At 43.0% G+C, this 22,126-nt stretch overlaps 1 protein-coding gene across 7 annotated transcripts; it reads left to right on the forward strand.

Annotated features, from left to right (window-relative positions):
- Window positions 1–461: 461 nt before the first annotated feature.
- On the forward strand, window positions 462–22,054 carry CTTN (cortactin). 7 transcript variants are annotated; one of them, XM_053979465.1, is made up of 17 exons: window positions 462–1,343; window positions 4,106–4,189; window positions 4,442–4,515; window positions 5,760–5,889; window positions 8,468–8,578; window positions 9,247–9,301; window positions 9,810–9,920; window positions 10,749–10,859; window positions 11,145–11,255; window positions 12,534–12,644; window positions 14,277–14,332; window positions 14,825–14,894; window positions 15,416–15,564; window positions 18,521–18,610; window positions 18,702–18,891; window positions 19,895–19,966; window positions 20,256–22,054. In XM_053979465.1, exons 2-17 carry the CDS (start codon window positions 4,106–4,108, stop codon window positions 20,390–20,392), a joined length of 1,662 nt encoding a protein of 553 aa, XP_053835440.1. In that variant the 5' UTR covers window positions 462–1,343; the 3' UTR covers window positions 20,393–22,054. The 7 variants fall into 7 exon arrangements, with proteins under 7 accessions (XP_053835440.1, XP_053835445.1, XP_053835444.1 ...); XM_053979467.1 differs by lacking the exon at window positions 462–1,343 and adding an exon at window positions 1,670–1,706; XM_053979468.1 differs by lacking the exon at window positions 462–1,343 and adding an exon at window positions 1,681–1,699.
- Window positions 22,055–22,126: the final 72 nt, after the last annotated feature.

Consider the following 22,126-nt stretch of genomic DNA (forward strand, 5'->3'; position numbering starts at 1 on the left):
TCTCTTTTAAACTGCTGTAGCAGTGTCTTGTCTTGTGGACAGTAGTGATTTATCATGCCAAGATTTGGAGAACAGGTAAATTAGTTCAAAGCAGAATTTATTTTTGGAGCTTGGTTGAGAGAGAGGAGCAGCAAAATTAATTCTCAGGTAAATAACAATTGACACTATATGTTTGGGATTGATACTTTTAAAAGAACTAAAGGGTCACTTTGCCTTTAAAAGGAAAGTTTTTCACTTCCCACTGTCAGGGTTGTAGCTTTGGTGCACATTTTGTTAATTTCAATGTTTGTTAATAGTAGGGGACTTGGGAGGGAAGGGGCAATTGTAGTTAACTGAGGTTGCAGTACCTTCTGGTTTTATAGGAGATGTTGGAACAGATGGGTGAAAAGTGATATATAAATGTGGTTGGTATTCCTACCTGTACATGGAGGGACAGGTGAAGACTCCAAAAAGACACAGAAGAGACAGAAGTAAGGCCTAAATGACTGAGGTTCTCTGCACATGTGTTCTCCTCCAGCAGACAGTGTTTCTAGAATAGATTCAGCCCATTTCAAATATGCTGTATTCAGTTTATGGTGTAAATCACACTGCATGTAATCCAGGAAAAAGTAACTGACCTATTTATGAGATGAACTGGCTACATTTGGAATTAAGTTGTTCTTGTGTTCACCTGGATTTTTTATCATCTCACCCTCTATTACAGCTTGAATTTGTGTGTTTATTTGTAATGGGTTTTTTTCACTAGAAATAGCATTCCTTGGGGTCTTCCCCTCCTTTAGAAGATGCAAACAGTGAACCAGTACCTCATTCCACAGTGTTTTAAACCCCTGAAACAATAAAATTAAACCCCCGTAGTTTCCATTTTGGCATCCGTTTCATTTGGATCGGATCCCAGCCACGGGGGAACCTTTTGCCCACTGATAAAAAGCGATGGAAACCCCTGGAGACGGAGTAGATGCGACTTCCAAAACACAACGGTGCAAAAGTGAGTATTAGAAAACAAAGACGGATGTTCACAACTGCACCAGCAACTCCCCTGTGGCCATTTTAAAACTACCGAGGCTGCATTTTTTGAGCGGCTGAAAGAAACGGGGGACGGAGCCGCTCCAGAAATAAGTATTTGTGATTGTTGGAGCGGCTCGGAGCGCCGCAGGCCGCGGGGCAGGCGGCGTTCCTGCAGCCGCCGGCGCGGCCCCTCCCGGCGGGGCGGAGCTGAGCCCGTCCCGCTCCCACCTGGAGCCGGGAAGAGGAAGTGGGAGCTCGGGAGAAGCGGAAATTGCAGCAGCAGCAGCCGCCGCCAGCCCGGGAAGCACCGGCGGGGAGCCAGCGCCGGCAGAGGCAGAGTAAGTGCGGTGGGGCTGAAGAGAAGCCGGGCCGGGGGCTCCGCGCAAGGCCGGGGAGCGCAGGGCAGAGCCGGGGGGCGTCGCGACTCCCTGTTATTTTTTTTCTTTAAAAAAAAAAAATATTTCAACTCCGAAGCTGGGAACTTGAGAGGAAGCGTCTGCGGCGGGGGCTCTCCACAGTGGTGGTGCCGCTCAGGGCAGAGCCCCCGCCCGTGGTGCCGGGCTCAGGCCGTGGGGCCCGGCCAGCCTGGGAGCTGCTCCCGGCTCCCCTCAGCTGCGCCCCGAGCCTCGGCACTGCTGCCCGGAGCTCGTCCCTAGGCCCGGGCAGCGGGGTGGTGCCGAGGTTGCCGCTGAAGGTGCTGGGTAGGATGATGTGTGTGCTCATTAGTCATAGCAGCGCCGGGGAGCGCATACATTCGAGGCATATATTTAGCTTGGGTTTGTGTTCGAACCGTAGCGTTTGCTTCTTCCTTCAGGAATCATGACCACGTGAGCCAGTGAGTCATGAATAGATCGTGTTTCTCCTCGTTCTGCCCTGGAATCGGTGCCGGAATAGCAGGCGGAAACCAGGCTTATTCCTGCTCGCTGTGGACTGGGAGCCCCGGTCGCTGGGGCTGCTCTACTTCTTGTGGAATTCACAGAGTGCGGGGTTGAGCTGTGGAAAAATGCTGGCGTTTGTGCACATGATTTGCAGAGAATCGTGATGGACGCTGGATTTTGCACGGGAGTGCGTGTGAAATCCTTCTTCCCTGGCTATTGTTTGTGAGAGCTTGAGGAGGAAGCAGTGAAACCTTGACTAAAGGATCTAGCTTTTTTCCTTTGAAATGTCCAAGCACAGCTGAATGAACAAAATACATCAATCAAGCGAGCATAAGAAACGAGTACTTGGGGGGAAAAAAGTTGTGTTTGGCACAAAGCATATAGAAATTCACCATACACCCTGAGTTAACTTTCATCACTTGAATTCCATTCCTAAACATCTTGCACAGCGTGGTGGAGCTCGTAAGGATGGATACAAAATATCTCCTGTAGGAGAAGTTAGAAAGAACTTGGACCCATGTTGAATTTCGTTATTGAGCTAGTTGGGTTCTGCTTTCCGAGGCTTTTGGGGTTTTTTTTGGTGAGAGATTGGGTTTTAGTAGGAAAGAGTAGGACAATCAGACACGATCATGTGAGAGAAGGCTTTAGACAAAGTATTTCAAGGATGACGTTAAACCACCTGTGTTCTAAAGGTTTGGGTTATAAACTCATAGTCTCAGAAGTTTTTTGGATATGAGGTACTATTATAAATGTTAGTTCCTTAACTGCCAGAGGAATTTGGAGATGAGAGACCTGAAAAAACATGAGGGGAAATGTGCTGATACTGTTAATATGTCACCTGCTCTGCTTTTACGCCCTCCTTCCCAGCTACTCCAGCATTTGCTACCCTGGTGTTTGACTGTCATTTTTCCAGCTGTTCTCACTCACGTTACCAGTCCTGAAATTTCTGAAATGCTCCATAAAAGTGGCTCATCAGCTCGTTCTACCAGGCTGCAGAACGAGCCTGACAGAATGAGCTGTGGACTTTACCCGGGGATTATTAGTTATGCATTTAAGTGGGAGTGAATTTTCATCCCACCCACTGAATTATGCTTGTGTGAATTAAATAGCCTATGATAATTATCTTTGTAATCTGTTCTTAATTAGAAGTATAAAGGTAAGTGGACAGAATGCTGGTATGTTAAAAAACTAAACTCTAGTTGAATAGCAAAGAAAAAATGAAATCCTTTCTCTGAAGTGTATTCTGAAAAAGCTGGGAGAACAGGCAGCTTGCAGTTTGATGTTTCAGTTTTGCTTTCTAGAATGCATTTGTTTTGATTTATAATAATAAGAATAAAGGGTGTGAAATCCAGCCACTAGCACCAGGAAGATCAGGAATTCTGCTAACTAGCTGAACTATTAATTAAAAGCATCCAGCTTGATACTCCACAGGGGATAAAGTTTCCAGAAACTGAGAGGCCCCAAATCATTAACCTCTTGAAAGTGCTGGGTATTGTTTCTAGAAGTCATTGTTTGCTTTTTTTATGAGTCTTGCTTCCTGCAGTCACCCTCTGTTTCTCCTGAAAGCCAGACAAGGTGCTGAGTTTGTGAGCGCCGTGTCTCACTGGGGATACCCAAGGATGACAGACACTTCTGTTCTCTGTTGTTGTTGGAGCAGTGTCTGGGTTGTGTGCAAATTCTTAGAGTTGTTGGGATTTCTGTCACCATGCTGGAACTCCCTGCACAGCAGAGGAGGTTGTGCAGGTGTAATGCAGGTGAAGAACAAAGTTGTGCTCACCATTTTTAATGCCTGGGGGAAAAAAATTACCTATTCCTACACCTTAATTGTATGCACAGAATCCAGAATTAGCAGCTGTCTTTGGAAGTGCATGTTGGCTTGGAAACCCGTGTGAGCAGAAGTCATTGAGTGCAGTGACTGCACAAAAGGCACACATTAATTTGAGCAAAGAAAGGTGATTTTGTTCTCTTGAAACAGCAATCGCTCCTGATCTTTTTACAGTGCAAATGGGAGAGTTAAACAGGTTTGTAAACCAGCTTGAGAAGACAGCCTGAGCTCCAAAGGTCAAACCTGTTTTCACTGCAAGTACAGCTTTTGGTGATATGGTTAAATAACATACTTTATTGGGAATTTTGGATTGCATCTCCTCTGTCAGCTCCTGCACGAATCAAATGAGCTGGCAGGTGAGTGGAGCATGACCCTGCTTCTCCTGCTGGTGTTGCAGATGTGGAAGGCTACTGTGGGCCACACCGTGTCTGTCAGCCAGGATGATGGAGCTGATGACTGGGAGACAGATCCAGACTTTGTGGTATGGCTTTTGGGGTTTACTGATCCACTAGGAACTTGTTCTGGGAAAATTCCCAAGGAGCTCTGCGGGGTGGGGGACATGTCTTGGCCAAATAAACTGTCAGGAGCGTGTCCCTGGAGTGGAGGGGAAGTGAAGCTGCTTTTCCAACACTTGTGGTCTCAGTGACTGCTGGAAGCTTTTGCTGTGAGCTCTGAAATGTGTGTGACTAGATTCCTTTGGGTTTTTAACTCTCTTTTTATGTGTCCTTCACAGAATGATGTGAGTGAGAAAGAACAGCGCTGGGGAGCTAAAACCGTGAATGGGTCCGGCCACCAAGAGCACATCAAGTAAAGCAGCTCTCTTGTGAAATGTATTAATAGGCATAGTCCCTGGCAACTTTTAATCAATTCATGATCTCAGTTACTTGTGTCTTCGTAATTAAAACAAGAGTCCCTGTAGAAGACTGATTATTTGCCAGATGGCTGGTCTTTCAAATATGTCATTGTCTTCAGAGCTGAAATTAAGAGCAGAAATATGGTTCAGAAATATCTTTCTTTGTCACTGGAAATGTGATTTTTCCTGCCTCTGTATCTGAAAAGGGTTTTTTTGTGCTGTTTTGGTGCAAGAGCCAGGGGAGGAGCTGAGGGATCTGAGTAGTTTCAGTTTGGTACTTTAAGGAAACATTTGGTCCCTTAATTCTTACACTTTGATTAGAAAACTGCTACAACCAAACTCATAAAAAACCCTGGCAAAGTAACAAACTGAGCTCTCTGATGGAAAAGCAAATAAGTGCATCACCGCGGGATATGTGAAATGGAAATGATGCATCTCCTGAATCCTGTATTTCTTACAAAAAGTGTCTAGGACAAAACTTTAAAGCAGTTGTAGAAAATGTGTGATGTTGTAAACAGAGGGAGACTGAACTCGGGTTACTTCAGGGATCAGTGTTACTCTCCTCTATTCTGAGGGCAGTGGGAATTCCTGCTGGCTGAATTACACCTGAGGAATCTTAAAACTCAGGTGGGAAGTGCTTAAAGTACAGATTACACTCTTTGGGTTACTCTCCTTTTCATAGCCTGCACTGCCCTCAGTTCAATTCTGGGAATTTTAATGGATCACTTTGGCAAGTTTCCTTACATCTTTATTTTGCAGTACAGTGCTATCCAGAATGCTGTGTTAGAATTAGCCCTGATACCACAGGGACTGTGTGATAAGAGATTATCCCGGTTCTGAAAAGTAGCCATCTAAATATAAAGAATTTAAATTGTGACACAAGGAAAGAAAAATATGTTTCAGGCACAAATCAGTACTAAGTAAAGGATTGTTAAAATAGCAAAATTCCCTTCCACATTCATCTTAAAACCAGCAGTTTCTTTTCTTTTTCTAAACAACATTTAGCAGTGGGACAAATCCAGTGTCTCAGATTATGAGGAAATGTTTTGTACACTGAAAAAATGGGGAGGGCTTGAAAAATACAAGTGATCCAACTTATAATTAAATGATAGTTTTGTCAGCTTTATATTTTGCATTTTTCTGAAGTTGTTTGCTGAAACTTCCCTAGTAAAAGTTGCTGCTTTGTTGTCTTTTAAAGTATTCATCAGCTGAGGGAGAATGTATTCCAAGAACACCAGAACCTCAAAGAGAGGGAGCTGCAAACAGGACCAAAAGCTTCCCATGGCTACGGAGGGAAGTTTGGCGTGGAACAAGATCGCATGGATAAAGTAAGTGTGGATGGGACTTCCCTGGGATGAAGTGATCAGTGAAGGGATAAGCCTGGCCAGCACCACTCTCTGTGTGAGCTGAGCTTGTTCCAGCTTTGCTCTGGGGTGTGCAATGGCCCCACATGGTTTTGATTGATGCTAAGTCTGGAGATGATTCCCCCAGAGTCAGGATTCAAGTTTTTAAATTTATGTTTCTAAATGAGCAAAGGACTTGGTGCATTAAAAAATCCAGTGTCATATTTTTATTTGGATGCTGGGCCAGCTCTTCTATGCATATAGATAGACTGCCAAAAAAAAAAGAAAAAAGGATGTGCTGCTGCATTAAAATCAGAGTGCAGCTCTTACGAACAAACTGTGAACAGTGACAAATAATGCAAGTATTTAAAGTGTTGTACTTCAATCAGATGGTAGTTTTTTTATATAAGGAGTTGATGACTGCTTATGTTACACTGTTAAATTATAATTCTTATTATAACTCCTTTAGTCATATGATAAATAGGCATATCAACTTATGGCTGCTTTCTTTCATGACCTCTGCTGGAATAAGAATCAAAACATTTCTAAATAAGAAAGTTTTCTTTGTTTTCTGTATTCTTGGTAACTTGACAGCCCTAAATTTTTGCTGGATTCTCAAATTCCAGAGTTAATTGCTGTCCAGTTCTCAGTGGGCCAACCTCTGAATCTGAGAAAAGGAATTGCTGAGCAGATTCAACCACCAGGCCTGTTCTGCTGCTGCTCTCTAGTGTCAGCAGTTTATCCCTCACCTGTGTCTGTGGGGAAAAAGAAGGAAACAAAAGTCAGCAGTGTTTCCCATAGGCCAGTATTAATCATGGGGAAAAACATGCTGGTCATGTCCATGTGAGTGATGCTGGTGGCAGGAGGTGTTCACAATTTCTGTATGTAATGAATCTTTCTCCCTTGTAACTGTAGTTCTGAAGCCTTGTGGCTGAGATGTCTCCTTTGCAGGTATCTGTGCAGGTGTGCTGCTCCTAAAGCTTGGCTTTAAAGCTTGGCCATTAAATCAGGGTCGCTGTAGCATTGTCATGGTGCAGGGGTTTGCTGCATTTAGGGCAAAACCTTGGTTCTGAGTTAAAATGAATATTTCCATTATTCTGTGTGCCATAACTCCTGAGCTGGTGTAAAATGTACAGAGAAATTATGAGGGTGTTTGACTCTGAAATACAGATTACAAAAAAAAAAAAATTTCTAAGGGGGGTTTTGTTGTAATGCTTGGTATTTGATGAAATGCAGAAAGTCCTGGTACCACCAAGAAAACGCCACGCTTATACCTCAGTTGGTGTAACAAAAGGGAGATCAGGTAAAATCATGTAAAACCTAAAATTTTCTGAGCTTCATGTTTTTCATAAATGTAATGGGAAGAAAAAAGGGAGGTGGGAGCCTTTTCTGTCACATTTCTCAGATAGTGTACTACAGAACACCTGCAAAATGGACAGAAGTGTGGTTGTTTCAGTCAGGAAAAGAAGGGAGCTTTTTTAATGCTTTTGAGTTAAAGCAGTGTCCTATTATTGCCATCCTTGATCTCCTTCATCTGTTACCTGGCAGTGACTTCAGCCAGTAATGCTTTGCTTCCCAACCTGCTGGTAATGTTCCCTCCAGCCCCTGTGTGGAAGAAAAAGAGCAAACACTGTAAAATCCAAGGTGTGCAGACACGTTGTGTCCTCAAATTCACCTCAAGTTCACCTTGGTCCAGCTGCCTGGCACAGATTATGCAATGTTGTGTTACTGGCGAGTTGCAGGTTGCTCTGGCCAGTTCCCACTGTTGGCACTGGGCAAGGAAAAAGCATTTTTACTCAAGGCGTGAAGCTCCAGCATCCATTCCAGGAGCTGGAAGGGCTCCCTAGCACTAGGTCATTGTAACACTAGCAAGGGCTGTGTGGGGAGGCACTTCCAGGTGTGTAATTACATATCCCTGTGTCCTGCCAGTTGTTGTGGGATGGATGGAGCTCAGCCTCTGTTCGGCTCAACTTCCAGGGCCAGGGTGCAGGGCTGGGATACCTTTGGCACAGGAGTGGATGCATCTCCTCATGTTCAACACCATTTTGCATGTGAGGAAGATGCCTAATTGTGATTTATGCAGGAGACTTGAGTGCCTCCCTAAACCAATGGCAGCTGGCTTTGGTTGTATTTGTATTGTTGTACAAAAATATTGTCGTATTTGTTGCAGTTCCCTGTCAGCTAAAACAGATCTCTAAATAAACACAAGGCTGTGTGTTTCACCTGAAACTCACTTCAAATTCTGCATGAGCACTATCAAGACTCCCACTGTACCTTGTCTTGTTTTCATTCCTGTGCTTTTGAAGTGCAAATGCAGGGCATAAAATAGTCCTCATAAAATGCAGTCACTTCCCTTGCCTAGACTGGATTGGTAGCATGGCAACATCCTTGTGGAGACTTCCCAAGTGAGTAGGAATTTCCAGGGAAGTTGGATTCAACAGGAGAAGTGACAGTGATGCATGTTGGTAACAAAACTCACCCTCTGGTTGCTTGGTGCAGTGTTTTGTCTGACACACTGGACTGTGTAGAACTGCTGTCTCTGAACTTCACCAATTTCTTTCAGTCAGCTGTTGGACATGAATACCAATCCAAACTTTCTAAGCATTGCTCCCAAGTGGATTCAGTGAAAGGGTTTGGTGGCAAGTTTGGAGTACAAACCGACAGAGTTGACCAGGTGAGTGATTTCATCTCCTCCTGCAGCCACCCACAGTGGTTGATTTTCTCATTTTGTACATAAAACTGCAGAATTCCAGTGCCTTAGGATGCTATGGGCTGCTCCTTTTGAAGTTTAGCAGAAGCTAACACTGTTAGGGAGATAAATTACTGTTTAAAGCGGAGTAGAAAAAAGCCCTCGTGGGAAGTTGAGATGACTTGAAAAGAAAGCTGAAAAGAGATGTTAAAACACTACTTTTTTGTGTTATTTGACAAGGTCAGTGTGAATACTGTAGAATGTTTGGGGATGGTTTGTCCTGTATCACAGCATGAGCTGGTGGGCAGGATAATTGATACCCTGTTCCAAGACTGCCTAACAATCCCTGCATGGAAGTGCTGAATTTCTGTCATCCTGAATTGCTGGACCTAGCAAGACCAGGCTGGAGTGTGCTGCTGGTACAATCTGCCTTGGCAAGGGAGGATAAAACCCTGGCCATGAGCACATGCACTGAACTGCCATGTAAATGAATATGGCCCATAAGTTAAAGAGGTATTTACTCCCCCAGTCCAGAAGGTCAGGGCAGGATGGGAAGACACAGGAACTTGCCGTGCCCTATGTCCACTGAAGTGCATGCAGTTTTTCTCCTAATGCCTAACTCTGTCACAGTTGTCATTTTATTTCTCTTCCAGTCAGCTGTTGGGTTTGAATATCAGGGCAAAACTGAGAAGCATCCCTCCCAAAAAGGTAAAGTGGGGAGGTGGTCACCTTGGTGGGCACATTTTCTATAAAAAATAGAGTAGATTCTTTCACTGTGTGGATAGTACCTTCTTTAGTGAGACCTCTGCATGACATTCCCAATGAATCAAATGGTGGGTTTGGTGGAACAGAGGAGGAAAAAATGATTTTCCTAGCAGTTTCATGAGTTGATGAGGTTTTAAGACAAGGAAATAGTGGGTCATGAGGAGTCTTAATTTTTCTTTCTGAAGTGAGGTTCAGGGATGTGTTAGGAAGACTGGGAGCTGCTCTTTGCCATATTGCACTCTGTTGGAAATAGGGAAAAAATTAAAGGGAGCCATCATAAGCTGTAGGACTGTTCTTATCTTGTGTTTAAAGTTAAACTGAATTTCATATGCTAAAGCATTCATAATACTTCAGTTCCGAAATAATTTGTTTTTCCCCTCAATTGCTGCTATGCTGTATCCATGACAATTTGCTTTCATGCTGTTTTTATTGTGCTTTACTCTCAATGCAGACTACTCAAGTGGTTTTGGTGGAAAATACGGAGTACAGGCTGACAGAGTGGACAAGAGTGCAGTGGGGTTTGATTACCAGGGGAAAACTGAGAAACACGACTCCCAGAAGGGTGAATAGACACACATGTGTTAGCAGGCTCCTTCCCTAGTGCTGTAGGCACTGCCCATAGCCCATGTTGTAAAATACTCATGTTTTACACCTCTTGCACTCCTAACCTGCCAAAAGGTAATGCTGGGTAAAATTTACGTTGCTGAAAACCTCAACTTATGGGGGAAAAAAAAAGCTCACTAAAAAAAAAAATCTGCCTGGTTTTAAGGGATGGTCCAGGGCACACAGGTTTGTCTGGAGGTTTTTTACAGCTCCTTTTGAAAAGCTGTAAATCAAAGTACTCAGACTGTGAGCAGCTTAACCACCACAGAGAAGTGCTTCTAAAAGAATCAGCTGTTCGTGGATTAAAACGCTTAACAGTGTTTAGAGTTAATACTATGTTGCTGCTCAAGTTTCCAGGCATATCTAATCAAAAATCGACCATTTTATTGAAAAATGGTGATATTTTTGCCATCAGTTTTCTGTTTGTCCCAAAGAAACGTTTGAACTCTAGAAATGCTGACAAGGAGCAGGGGTTGTTTAAAAGCATCCAGGCTGTTGCTGACGTGGATTTTGAAGTTCACTTCACCATAAGTGTCTTCAGAATTTTACCAAGGAGTCAGGCAGCTGAACTGCTGGTATTGCCCAGCAAAATGCTATTTTATTTTCCATCCTGGAGAATGTGTTTTGAAGGATTTCTGACTTCAGTGTCTGAAATCAAGTGTAGCTGTGGATGTCAGTGCTTCTTTTAAAACAGTGCAGTGCTAGCAGCCCTAATTATCACAATTTCTCAAGGTGATGATTTTGTTGCTGAACACTTACAAGCAAAACTCTTCCCTCTTATCTCTAGATTATTCCAAGGGCTTTGGTGGTAAATACGGCGTCGACAAGGACAAAGTGGATAAAAGTGCTGTTGGCTTTGAATATCAAGGCAAAACAGAAAAACATGAATCACAGAAAGGTTATTATCTTCTTTAAAAATAGTAGCTCAGACCCTTTTAAACCTGGGAAAAATACTTTGGGGTTTTTTTTGTTTTTGTTTTTTTTGGTGGGAGTTTTTAGTTTGTTTGTGGGTTTTTTTTGTGGTAAATGTGTGTTTACCCCATGTGTGTGCAAATTTTTGATCCTCTTAAAAGAGTGAATGTATTATTAACAGGGCAGCTTGTCCCCTAACATATTCCTGGTTTTTTTATTAAATGCGGTTTGCAGCTACGAATTGCAATAATATTTTCTGAAAACTTCACAGATTATGTAAAGGGCTTTGGAGGCAAGTTTGGCGTGCAGACAGACAGACAAGACAAATGTGCCCTTGGCTGGGACCACCAGGAGAAGGTGCAGCTGCACGAGTCCCAGAAAGGTACAGCAGCTCTCAGTTCCTTGCTGTTCTTTCTGCCTGCCCTCATTTTGACCTCCTGTTGCCTGTGTGAGCCCTGCCCTGGTGTCTTTGGGCACAGCTTCACAGGAGCTGATGTGAGGCTCCTTTCCTGTGTCTGGGTTTTGCTGTCACTGGGTGAACTGGTGGCTGCAAAGCAGCTTTGGCACAGCTGACACCCAGCCCCTCTAAGTTCAGGCTCAGGACTAAATTTTCCCTTTATGGGCCTGCAAGTATGCTAGATTATTTTCCTTTTTCAGTCGAGCTGTGCAAACCACAGGTTAGGAATTCCTTTGTACTTTCCACAAATAAATTTTTCCTTCTGAATTCTGTTGTGTATATCCCTGTTTCCATGCAGAAAGAGTCTAAAATCAAATACTGCTCTTTTTCATGGCCTGTGGGGTACCTGTTCCTGTGAAATACTTGGTTCCCAGTAAAAATACAACTTCCTGTAAAATGCAGCTGTTGCTCCTCAGCCTTCTGCCTATCACTGCTCTTGACTTAAAGAAATTAATATTTTTTAAGTAATGAAATTAAAACTGTTCCTCAAAATATTGTTCTGTTGGGTACTCCAGCAGACTTGTTGTGAGAGGATTACCTGAATCCCTTTTTTTTCTGTGCCATCCATCATTTTATAGCACACATATATATTTATATATATAAATAAATAAATATATGTGTAAATGGCAGCTCCCTAGGCAGCAGTAGGGAATGATCAGCTCTTAGCTGAAACCTTTTCTCCCTCAAGCTGCGTGGCAGCAGGAACATTCCTCTTTCCTTTAAGGAGCATCTGGAGGGTGGTCTCTCTGGGGCCCATCTTCACACCTCTTTAAAAGTCAGCTCTCTGTACAAATGTAAACCACAAAGATGAAGGAAGCTCATTTGATTCTCTTGTACTGTTTTGGTGTTTATTTTGTTTATTCTCTTGTATCTTTTGTTGGTTTTTTTGGATGAGCAAATGACCTGTGTACCTGTGTTCATACCTTTGATCAAATGCAAGTGCATTATGCAGTATGGATGAAAAATGTTGAGAAATGCTTTTTTTCTGTGACTTCAGAATGGTGTTCTTATATCTGATAAATCATCTAAAGTTGAGACTTTTTTCAATTTACTTTTGCAGAAGTGTCTTGACATATTTCTTTTTTTTTTTTCACCATCCAAAACTGCTGATAATTGAAAATATTGCAAAAAATATTTTGAGTGTCTCTGACTGAACTTTATTCCCCTGCCTTGGTTTTAACATATCCCATGTGACTTTTTCAGACTATAAGAGTGGTTTCGGAGGGAAATTTGGTGTACAGACAGAAAGGCAGGACCCATCTGCTGTGGGGTTTGATTACAAGGAGAAACTAGCCAAGCATGAATCTCAACAAGGCACCGTTTTCACTTGTTACTTTCTTACCAGTGCAGCCACTTCTCACACAGTCTGAAATAGTTTTCTGAGTAGATCAATGCCAGGAATGTGCAGACACTTTATTGCGCTTCTGTTCTTCCATGATCCAGCTGTTTTCTTTATTCTACCCTTAAACTATTACCTCAAGCAAGCCTGTGTTCAGGAAACACTCAGTGTTTCGTCAACAGCTCTGCAAAGTCCTGAATTAGTTATAGCTGTGCATGCAGGAGGGTAATGACATTATTGTTAGTATGATGTTAATGAAATCAGTTTTAGAGACTAAATATAAGGTTTTGCCCTACATTTAGTAAAGGTAAATTTGTGGAAAAATATTCAGGTAATCATTAACAAGAAATGGGCTGTGGCAAGATCATTTAAAAATGATTGTAGTCTTTGAAAGAAGTAGGGAATGTTTGTGGTTCTTGGGTGAGCAAATACTGTTATAATGCTCTGTTTATTCATTGCAAAATAGTTGGGGTACAACCCATGAATTCCTGGTTTTCCGTTATCTTAAAGTGAGGAGTCTGGAGCAGGAAAAATGTAAGTGTAGTATATTTATTCTGGCTGAAAATACATACAAAGCTGAAGAAAATGAGGTTGTTCATTGATAGCTGATATTTTCCTGTGCTGTAGTGACACATATTCAGACTTTCAGAGCCCAAGTGCAAGCACTGCAATGGCTGGCCGGGAGAGCCAGTGGTTTGGGGGCTGAGAGGAGAAGAGGTTGTATTCCAGAGATGGATAGGAAACATGGGCAGTGTAAGGGCACATTCCTACAGCTCACACACCACAAAGAGGTGGTTTTTCCAGTCACACACTCTTGCTGCTGCTGTTGTGCTGCTCTGGTGCTCCTCAGACACTCCCATGAGAACAGAAACCCTCTCCTGTCTGGGTTTGTTTGTTGTTTTTATCAATGTCACTGGTGAGTGAATTTGGGAGTGTGACAAGTGCTGAGGGCAGCACTAGCTAGGAGGAAGGGTGTGCAGCTCAGGGCTGGTATGGGATAGCACAGCCACCCCATTTCTCTGCTGGTGAGTTGCTTTAGGCAGCTAAAGCTGGCCTATGCAATTTCCCCTTTCCATGTGTAGAGCAGGCTTTAATATTCACCAATGGCTTTACTATTCACCAGCTGAGTATCTCAACCAAAACCACTGGAATGAGAAAATTGTTACATTTTCCTGCCATTCACAAAGAGGGAAAAAAATGCCAAAACCAAAACACCTCTGTGGTCACCGAAGACTCCTTTGAGCAAAGCAAAATGGCTCAGGCTCCATGATTCCTGCAGAGGGCTCAGATTTGGTGCTGTCAAAGGCTGTGTTACAGAAGTGATGCATCAGGGCTCCTCCCTTACTCCTTGCTTGATTGCTGTTCAATCCTCAGCTTCGTGTTTACTCAGGGAATGCATGTCTGTCATCTGCTGGTGTTCCTGAGGGCTCCTGGGCTTCTGTGTCGTCTCTGCATCAAAGCCGAGCTGCATTTCCTCTGGTGGCTGTCACTGTGGCTCTGCATGAGGCTGAAATGGCTCTTTGCACCTGAGGTGGCTGTTTGCATTTGGCAGCAAGGTGGGAGGGGCACCCAACTCCCTGCTCTGACCTTTTTTGTCCTGCTTTTAGATTATTCCAAAGGATTTGGAGGCAAGTACGGTGTCCAGAAAGATCGGATGGACAAGGTAAGCTGCTTCAAAGAGCCATGACTTCTGGCCAGGCAGAACAGCCTGGTTAGATCTGCACTGCTCAGCTCTCTGTTTCTGGATACTTCTCCAGTCTAAGGGTAGAGTTTTGTGCTTTTCTAAACCTTTAAAAAGCAAATTTATACACACAGAGCTGATGCCAGCTTATGTGGATTAGAACAGCAACAGCTACACAATGTATGTTTATTGCCTTGGTTTTAGTTCTGATGAGTCACTCATAAACTTTTTTATTTTTAATTAATAGGATTTTGATGTTTTCAGAACTGCCCCTGAAAATTAATTCTTTGTAGCTTGACTTGCAGAAAGGATTAGTCTGTTTGTAAAGTTTTGATCCTTCCTGATTTGGTTTTGATGTTCTGCTAAAAGCCTTAGGGACATTATCTCAGTAAATTATCTTAGGTTGAGGCTGTGTGAATGTCTTCATGAATTTGTGGGGGTTTTTACATGTATCCTTTTTGTCCTTACTGATAGAATGCAGCAACTTTTGAAGATATTGAGAAACCATCATCAACTTATCAGAAGACCAAGCCAGTAGAAGCTGGTAAGGCACTGGCCCCAAATCCTTTCTTTGGAGGTGATTATGTCCAAAATCCTGGATTATTGATGTAGTAGTGCTGAGTAAGGGTCATCCAGAGAGAACTGCTGTATTTGCAGCTCTTCAGCGGTGTCAGATATTCTCCCTCCTTCCTTTAGAGGTTGTTTTGCTTTGTTCCAGTTTTTTTTTTTTTTCCTCTTGAGGGTCATCAGAGTTAAGGAAGGGAGAATAAAAAGCATGAGAATAAGGAAGGAACAAGGAAGAATAAATTGTGTGGGGTAGTGATGGAGCCTGTACTGTGAAGGAGAGGAGGGAGAAGCATTACAGAGGTTTTTGGAAGAGAAATAAGATGCACAAGAGGTTTGAGCTGGGAAGGGAGAGGAACAAAGTGGGATAGAAGGACTTTCCTGACTGAACTATAAACTCAGAGGGCAGAAAAGCAGAAATTCATAGTAAAAACTCATTCCAGGCTACTTTTATATAGAACCTGAGAGTTGATTTGACTTAAGTTCTTTTCCGTGTTACAGTTGCCAATAAAACAAGCAGCATCCGAGCTAACTTTGAGAACCTGGCCAAGGAGAAAGAGCAGGAAGACCGAAGGAAGGCAGAAGCTGAGAGAGCCCAAAGAATGGCCAGGGAGAAGCAGGAACAGGAGGAGGCTCGGAGGAAACTGGAGGTCAGTAAGAGTCAAATCCCATTGGAGCAGCCTGGTTTCAGTGCAATGCTGGGAGAAAAGGGAATCTTTGAGAAAAGATTCCTTCTTTCCAGCTGGCCTTTAAAGCTCGAAGTATGTGTTTGTGCCTGTGCTTCAGCTGTGTTTGAATCCAGCCTGGCCTTCTCCTCCTGTACTTCTGCCTTTTGGCAGTCCCGTTTGGGCATGGAGGAGCTCATGAGGGGAGAGCTCTGTGGTCCCCAAAAGGCCCTGCATGTTCAAGAAGTTTCACCCCATGGTGAGAGCTGATGATGCTGTTCCTTTGGCATCAGTGTTTTGGGAGATGGAGGTGGTATAACACACAGCCAGGAAATCAGGGGAAGATAATTTTCCAAATGTTAATTGAATCTTAGTTAGGGAATTTAAAAAAATGACTTTGCATTGGTATGGGTAAAAGCTTCATGATTTTTGTGTTATTCATAAGCAAGATAATTCCAGGACATGTTTAGTCAGAAACTGTATCTTACCTGCTTTATGGAATTTGCATATTTGTTTGTATTAGTTTTTATTACAGGAGACTAAGGCTTGATGTAATTAATTTATGTTTTAGGAATATGAAAGACTGCCTGGTAGGCTCTCTTCCTCCAAAGTGATTGCTTTTGGTTTTTTTTAATTTTTCCTTGTTCCCCCCCTTTTCTCTCAGCTTATCGCCTATTTTGCCCTATGGCATCACAATGTGCAGTGTGAGCATATGTTCACTGCAGAAATGTATCACGAGCTGAATGGGAGCTCATCTTCTCTGCATCATTCTAATGCTGCCTTTCCTCCATGTGGACTTTCAGTACCTTCTCCCAAACACTCCTGGGGTTTCTTTACTGTGCTGGAGAAAAGCTGGGAGGGGAAGAGGTCATGGAATGGTTTGGATTGGAAGGCACCTTAATTGCTTTGTCTTTTTCTTTAAAATTACTTTGTTATCTCAGTAATTACATTATTTCTCTACTGGTATTTTTGCTGTGAGTGTGGGTTAAATCCAAGCCATTTTGCTGGATTTTTCTTGTGCTTCATCAAAGATTCTGTTGCCTGGACACATTTGAAATTTTTTTCCCCCAAAGCTGGTATTTAAATTTCCCCGTAACCAGATGATTAATGTTCTTACAGCCTGAACATCTCCGTGGTTAATTGTGGGATTCTGCAGACATTGAGGGGGGGGGGGAATGAGGTTGAGGGGAGCTGAAATGGCTCTGCTGGCACTGCCCCTTGCTCTCAAGCTGAGCACAGGAGAAGGGCAGGGATGTGATCTACACCATTCACAGAGAGTGCAAAGGGCAGGGATGGACTCTGACTGGAGTGAACTTTATTTCTGTCAGTAAACTTCTTCACTTCCAGAGGATATGTGGGCATACACCCTCCCACAATGGGAATGTACATATGGACTGCATTCCTTCCAGAGTCCTGGTTACTGGTAATCCTCATTCTGGTTTGCTTTTCACAAATGTCACACAGGCAGAGTGCTTAGGGAGCTCTTCTTTGATGCCTGGGTTGAGTCAGTGCTGCCTCATGATTTCAGTGTGCTCTGCTGCCTTGCAAAAAAAGGCAGGATGCTTTTTCACATGGAGCATTTCACTGTGGAACAAAACCCAGCCTGAGGGGAGCTATGCAATTTAAATGTTTTATGGCAACTACACTGTGTCTATCCTAAACTATAATCTGGATTGCAGACCCATTTCCTAGGACAAATTAGTCAAACTGTTGCCACATTTGCCATCATTAATGGATTGATACTGCTTAATTTGTCCCCAAACTTAGGTTTGACTTCTAATACTCACTCTGCTGGTGCCTTTTTATCTTTTTTATCTGTAGCACAGGATTTAAAAGTGAGGGACTGTTTGCATCAGGAGAGACTTTTTCCAGAAAGCACAGCACTAAGCTTTGAATTGTCTTCAAAGCTGGCTCTGCTCTCAAGACACACTTTGCTTTACTTGTTGGATATATTTTTTTCTGAGATGTGGCAAGCAAAGGAAAGCAAGAATTTCTTGCAACAGAGTCCTACCACTGCATCTCTTTACTGCCATTTCTCCTGAGAATCCTCTGGGGTGTTACATCTGGAGTAACTGATTCCTCATTGCACACATCCTCTCCCCATTTTTTCAATGAAGAAGACAGTTTGGCCCTGGATTGATTCACGGTTTACTTTTCACCTGTGATAAAGAGAGACAAAATGAAAGTTACCTGTTGAAATAGTTACCTTGTCTTGTGACATGTGAGCAACACAATATTTCTTGCACTTCCGTGTCCTGCCTCCTGAATGAGTGGCTTTCCAATGACTGTGGAATTGCCCTGTGATTCACTGGTGGGATGGCACAGCATGAAGCACTTGAGTGCCAGAACAGATCCATGTTCTTTGTGTCACAGAGCACAAAAGCAGTACTGCTTTTATGTCTATCACATCTCTTAATTCCTCTGAACATTGGAATCCTGTCTGTCACTGTATAGGACCCACTTTTGCCTGAGCTCTTCAGTCCTTTGCCTTGGCAGGATGTTTTGCAGACCTGCCAGAGCTTGCACGACCATTTCTCACCAAAGGCAGATAGTTCATCATTTGTGTACCCAGAGCATGTGTGGGCTTCAGGTTCTTTAAACTCAGGCTGAAATGGGACATGAGGCCCAGCCAGTTGATGAGCAGAATGAATACACTGAGCACCAAAACCCTGCAGTTCCTCTGGAGATGGGCCAAACAACTCTGGGGCTGTTTTTAAACACAGGCATGCATATGTGCCATATGCATATGGTTTTGTTTCTTCCCTTTTTTTCCTTCTGCTGTGCTGCATTTCTGGTGCTCTGCTCAGCCCAGCCCAGTCCTGCTGTGACCACAGCAGTTCATTGCAGGATATATTGCCTGTCCTTCATTCTGGAGGGTTGTCTCTTGGTCCCCTCATCAGTGAGTGAACTGCACTGAAGTTTTCCTTTCTCCTGGATTTAGGAGCAAGCTAAAGCCAAGAAGCAGACCCCACCACCCTCTCCTGTCACGCAGGTGGCAGAGCAGAAGGCGCCCTCCAGCCCAGTCTATGAGGTTTGTTGGGATTCCTTTGGGACCTGGGCTTTGATGCTGAGCATGGGAACCCCTTCACAAACCCTGACAGAGCTCCGCTGTCTTCCTGCAGGATGCAGTTTCCTATGAAGCAGGGTCAGCCTACAAGAGCTCCAGCCCATCCTACCCTTCTGCCCAGGAGCCAGAGGCTGGCTACAAAGCGGCACAGCCGGACTACCAGGAAGCAGTGAGCCAGCGGGAGGCAGAGTACGAGCCAGAGACTGTCTATGAGGTGGCAGGAGCAGCAGACCACTACCAAGCAGGTTTGTGTCTCACAGCAAACCCTTTAGGATAAGGAATATTTCCTTGTGCAAGAGCTTAATGAGCAGCTGTGCTAATAGCACACTGTCCTGGTTTGCTAAACTTTGAGTCCAGGGAGACTTTCTACATTCCCCACCAGCAAACTTCAATTAGGAAATTAATAAATGGCTGCAGCAAGGTGTTGAAGTTAGTTAACTTTTGTGAGATGATTTTGGAGTAATTACAGTGCTCTCCAGGGTCTCAGTTCAAAAAGAAATTCAAGGGTAACCATTCCCACCCCGTGGAATGGAGCTCAATGTGAGAAGAAAGCACAGAGCTGGAGATTAAATATGTGCCGCACCAGCAAAAAAATCTAATCAACAGTTCTTGGAGTTTGATATTGATGTGTTGGGTTCTGTTCCTGTGAGGGAGTGGAGTAGGGATCTATGAAACTGCAAGAGTAAGATTCTTTTGAATTCCTGTTTTTTTCTCACCTCTTCTGGTTACTAAATGAGCTGTGAATGATGAATCTCCTCTGGAACAAAAACCTGGGAATTCTAAACGGGCCCCTTTCTGCCCCCCCAGCATGCCACTGTGAACTTGTATTAATTATTAATTAATAACAAATTATTTAATAATAATAACAATAAATTAATTATTAATTAATAACTTGTATTATTAATTAATACAAGTTAATTGTATTAATTAACTTGTATTAATTATTGTCTTACACAGTGATCTTGGGCTCAGCTGTCCTGTCACACTTTACAGAAGCAGTACAGGGCTGATTGGTTTTATGTGGTCCTGTACTCAATGCCTCTTGTAAAGTTCTTTTTATGCTTCAGTTGTGTGTGATTGAAGGAATAAGTCCATGCATAAGGAATGCCAACACTGCTGAAACCTAGCATGGGTTGTTGCCTGCTTCCTGTGAGGGTTAGCAGTGCAATTGAAGGAGAAGCACCACAGAAAAGAACAGAGGGTGATAATGTACTTCATGTTTTAATTGTTCTTCCCTCCTCTCTTCAGAAGAAAATGCGTATGATGAGTATGAAAACGAACTTGGGATCACAGCCATAGCCCTTTATGATTACCAAGCTGGTGAGCAAAACTCTTGTTTTCACCCTTTGGCTTTGAAAACTCTGTTCTGCATGAGATAAATCTGGATTTTTCCTTTGGCTTTTTATGTCTCTTGTGGTCAGAAATGAAAAGTCAGGGATTTGGGGGTTTAACAAGGGTGCGGATTGAAAATTACTGGGTGCGGATTGCGAATTACTGGGTGCTGTTTGTGGGACTGGTGGCAGTTTCCAAAATCTCTTCCACCCAAGTGCTGGGGCTGTTGTGAGCCCTTGGCTGTGTGGATGCTGACCCTGTTGGGCTCTCCCTGCAGCGGGTGACGACGAGATCTCCTTCGACCCCGACGACATCATCACCAACATTGAGATGATCGACGACGGCTGGTGGAGAGGGGTCTGCAAGGGCCGCTACGGCCTCTTCCCCGCCAACTACGTGGAGCTCAGGCAGTAGGGACTCCTGCTGCTGCTCATGCCTTAATTCCCCAGCCCACACACCACTTCACACACTACAGACAGACCACGAGGCTTTCCCGAGGATGGAGGGGGTATATGCATATGGCTTTTATATTTAATACTTTGCTGATGCTTTTTAAAACATTTATGCCACAGAAATCGCTAATATATTGTAACTACTCCGTCTTTCACCGAGGCTCTTGGGATTTATTTTCATCTGGAAATGTTTCTTCTCTGCCAAATTAGCCAAGCCTTTTGGAGGACAGGTAGCTGTCTGCTGTAATATTGCATGTTTTACTCCTAAGTGAGCAGATTTAGTCAAGTGTTCAAGTCTAGTTAGTCTTCCACTAAGCATTTGCAGCTGAGAAAGTCATGGCTATGCAGGTTGTTTGCATTTCCACCAAGTGGGGAGGACTGAGGAGGTGCAGAGTTGGTTTTTTTCTTTTCTTTTTTTTTCTTTTTTTTTTCCTTTTTTTTCTTTTCTTTTCCAGATAGTGCTTGAAAAAAATGAAGAAAATGTTTTGCAGTTGCAGTTAATCAACTGTCCGATATTTATGGAATATTAATGTTATGAAGGAAACAGTCTGGTACTTTTTCCTTCTCCTTTAAAGTGGAGTTCCTTGGCTCTTAAATTAATTTTTTTCTTCTTCTTTTTAAATTATTTTTTCTTGGTCCTGCTCCTCCTACTCGTGTTATCCCAGAGGAGGGCTGCAAACTCTCTAGCACTGATTGTCCCAAATTCCTTCACTCTTTTGTTTTTGCTTCACCCTCCTCTTTTCCCAGGAAAACTTGGAAAAGGTACTGTGCAAGTGTTAAGTCACCCAAGGAGAATCCTGCTTGTTCAGAAGGAAACTGGCATCCAGATCTGCAGGAATATTCCCATTGCTTTAAATGGGAGGAAAGGCAGGAGGGGTGGGATTGCAGTTGTGTTCTGTGTGGAGTGCATCCATGCTCACACAAGGAAGGAAGGGCCTGCTGTGCAGTAGTGACAATTTATGGAACCATTCTCAAGTCAAGGAATGTTAATGATTGGATTTGAAACCCATGTAAATTATCTTCATTTTTAAACCAGACAAGAGACTTTTTTTTTTTGTATGTTCAAAAGAAACTGCCAGTAGTGTTCTACTAAACAACACAATTAAACCTGTTTGGTTTTTGGGGTTTGTTTTTTGCCAAAACTGAAATTCCTGTCACACTAGAAAGCTGACCACTGCAGATTTAGGGTCCCTACCAAAGATAGCAAGTTGCATCCAATAGTGCATGTGTTCAGTGTCTGTATTGTCTGTTTCCACCTTCTGATCAAAAGGAAAATGTCAAATCTGGTGTAGCAGCCAAGAGAGAAGGCAAAGACTTCTTATCAACTCTAAATTTGGACCAATGGAATATGGAAGGCCTGTACAAAATGGTGAATTGTACAGAGTATCAAGGGAGAAGTCATCCTGTTGAACCAGTTCTTGGATGGTTGGGACAATCCTTCACGAATGTCACATGTGTGTCATGATTATTACTATTTTTTTCTCCTTTTCATGGTCTCATATCTGTGTTGTATTTGCATTACTAGGGTTGGGTTTTATATGCAGTTTATTTTATCCAATTTTAGAACACCTCATAGGGATATGATTTTTGTAAATTAAATATTCAATAAACTTTTTGAACCATTTGCATGGAATTTTTTTTTTTTTATAATTTTCTTTTGAAAAATCTCAGCATCAGGCTCAGCTTTGTCTTTTGT

This window comes from Vidua macroura, chromosome 6 (genome assembly GCF_024509145.1).
Source record: "Vidua macroura isolate BioBank_ID:100142 chromosome 6, ASM2450914v1, whole genome shotgun sequence".
Classification (NCBI taxonomy): domain Eukaryota; kingdom Metazoa; phylum Chordata; class Aves; order Passeriformes; family Viduidae; genus Vidua; species Vidua macroura.

Coding starts and splice junctions, on each gene's coding strand:
- CTTN (XM_053979464.1), top strand. CDS start 4,076: ATGACCCTGCTTCTCCTGCTGGTGTTGCAGATGTGGAAGGCTACTGTG. Junction 5,890..8,467: donor AACAAGATCGCATGGATAAA/GTAAGTGTGGAT, acceptor AATTTCTTTCAG/TCAGCTGTTGGACATGAATA. Junction 19,967..20,255: donor CCTTTATGATTACCAAGCTG/GTGAGCAAAACT, acceptor CTCTCCCTGCAG/CGGGTGACGACGAGATCTCC.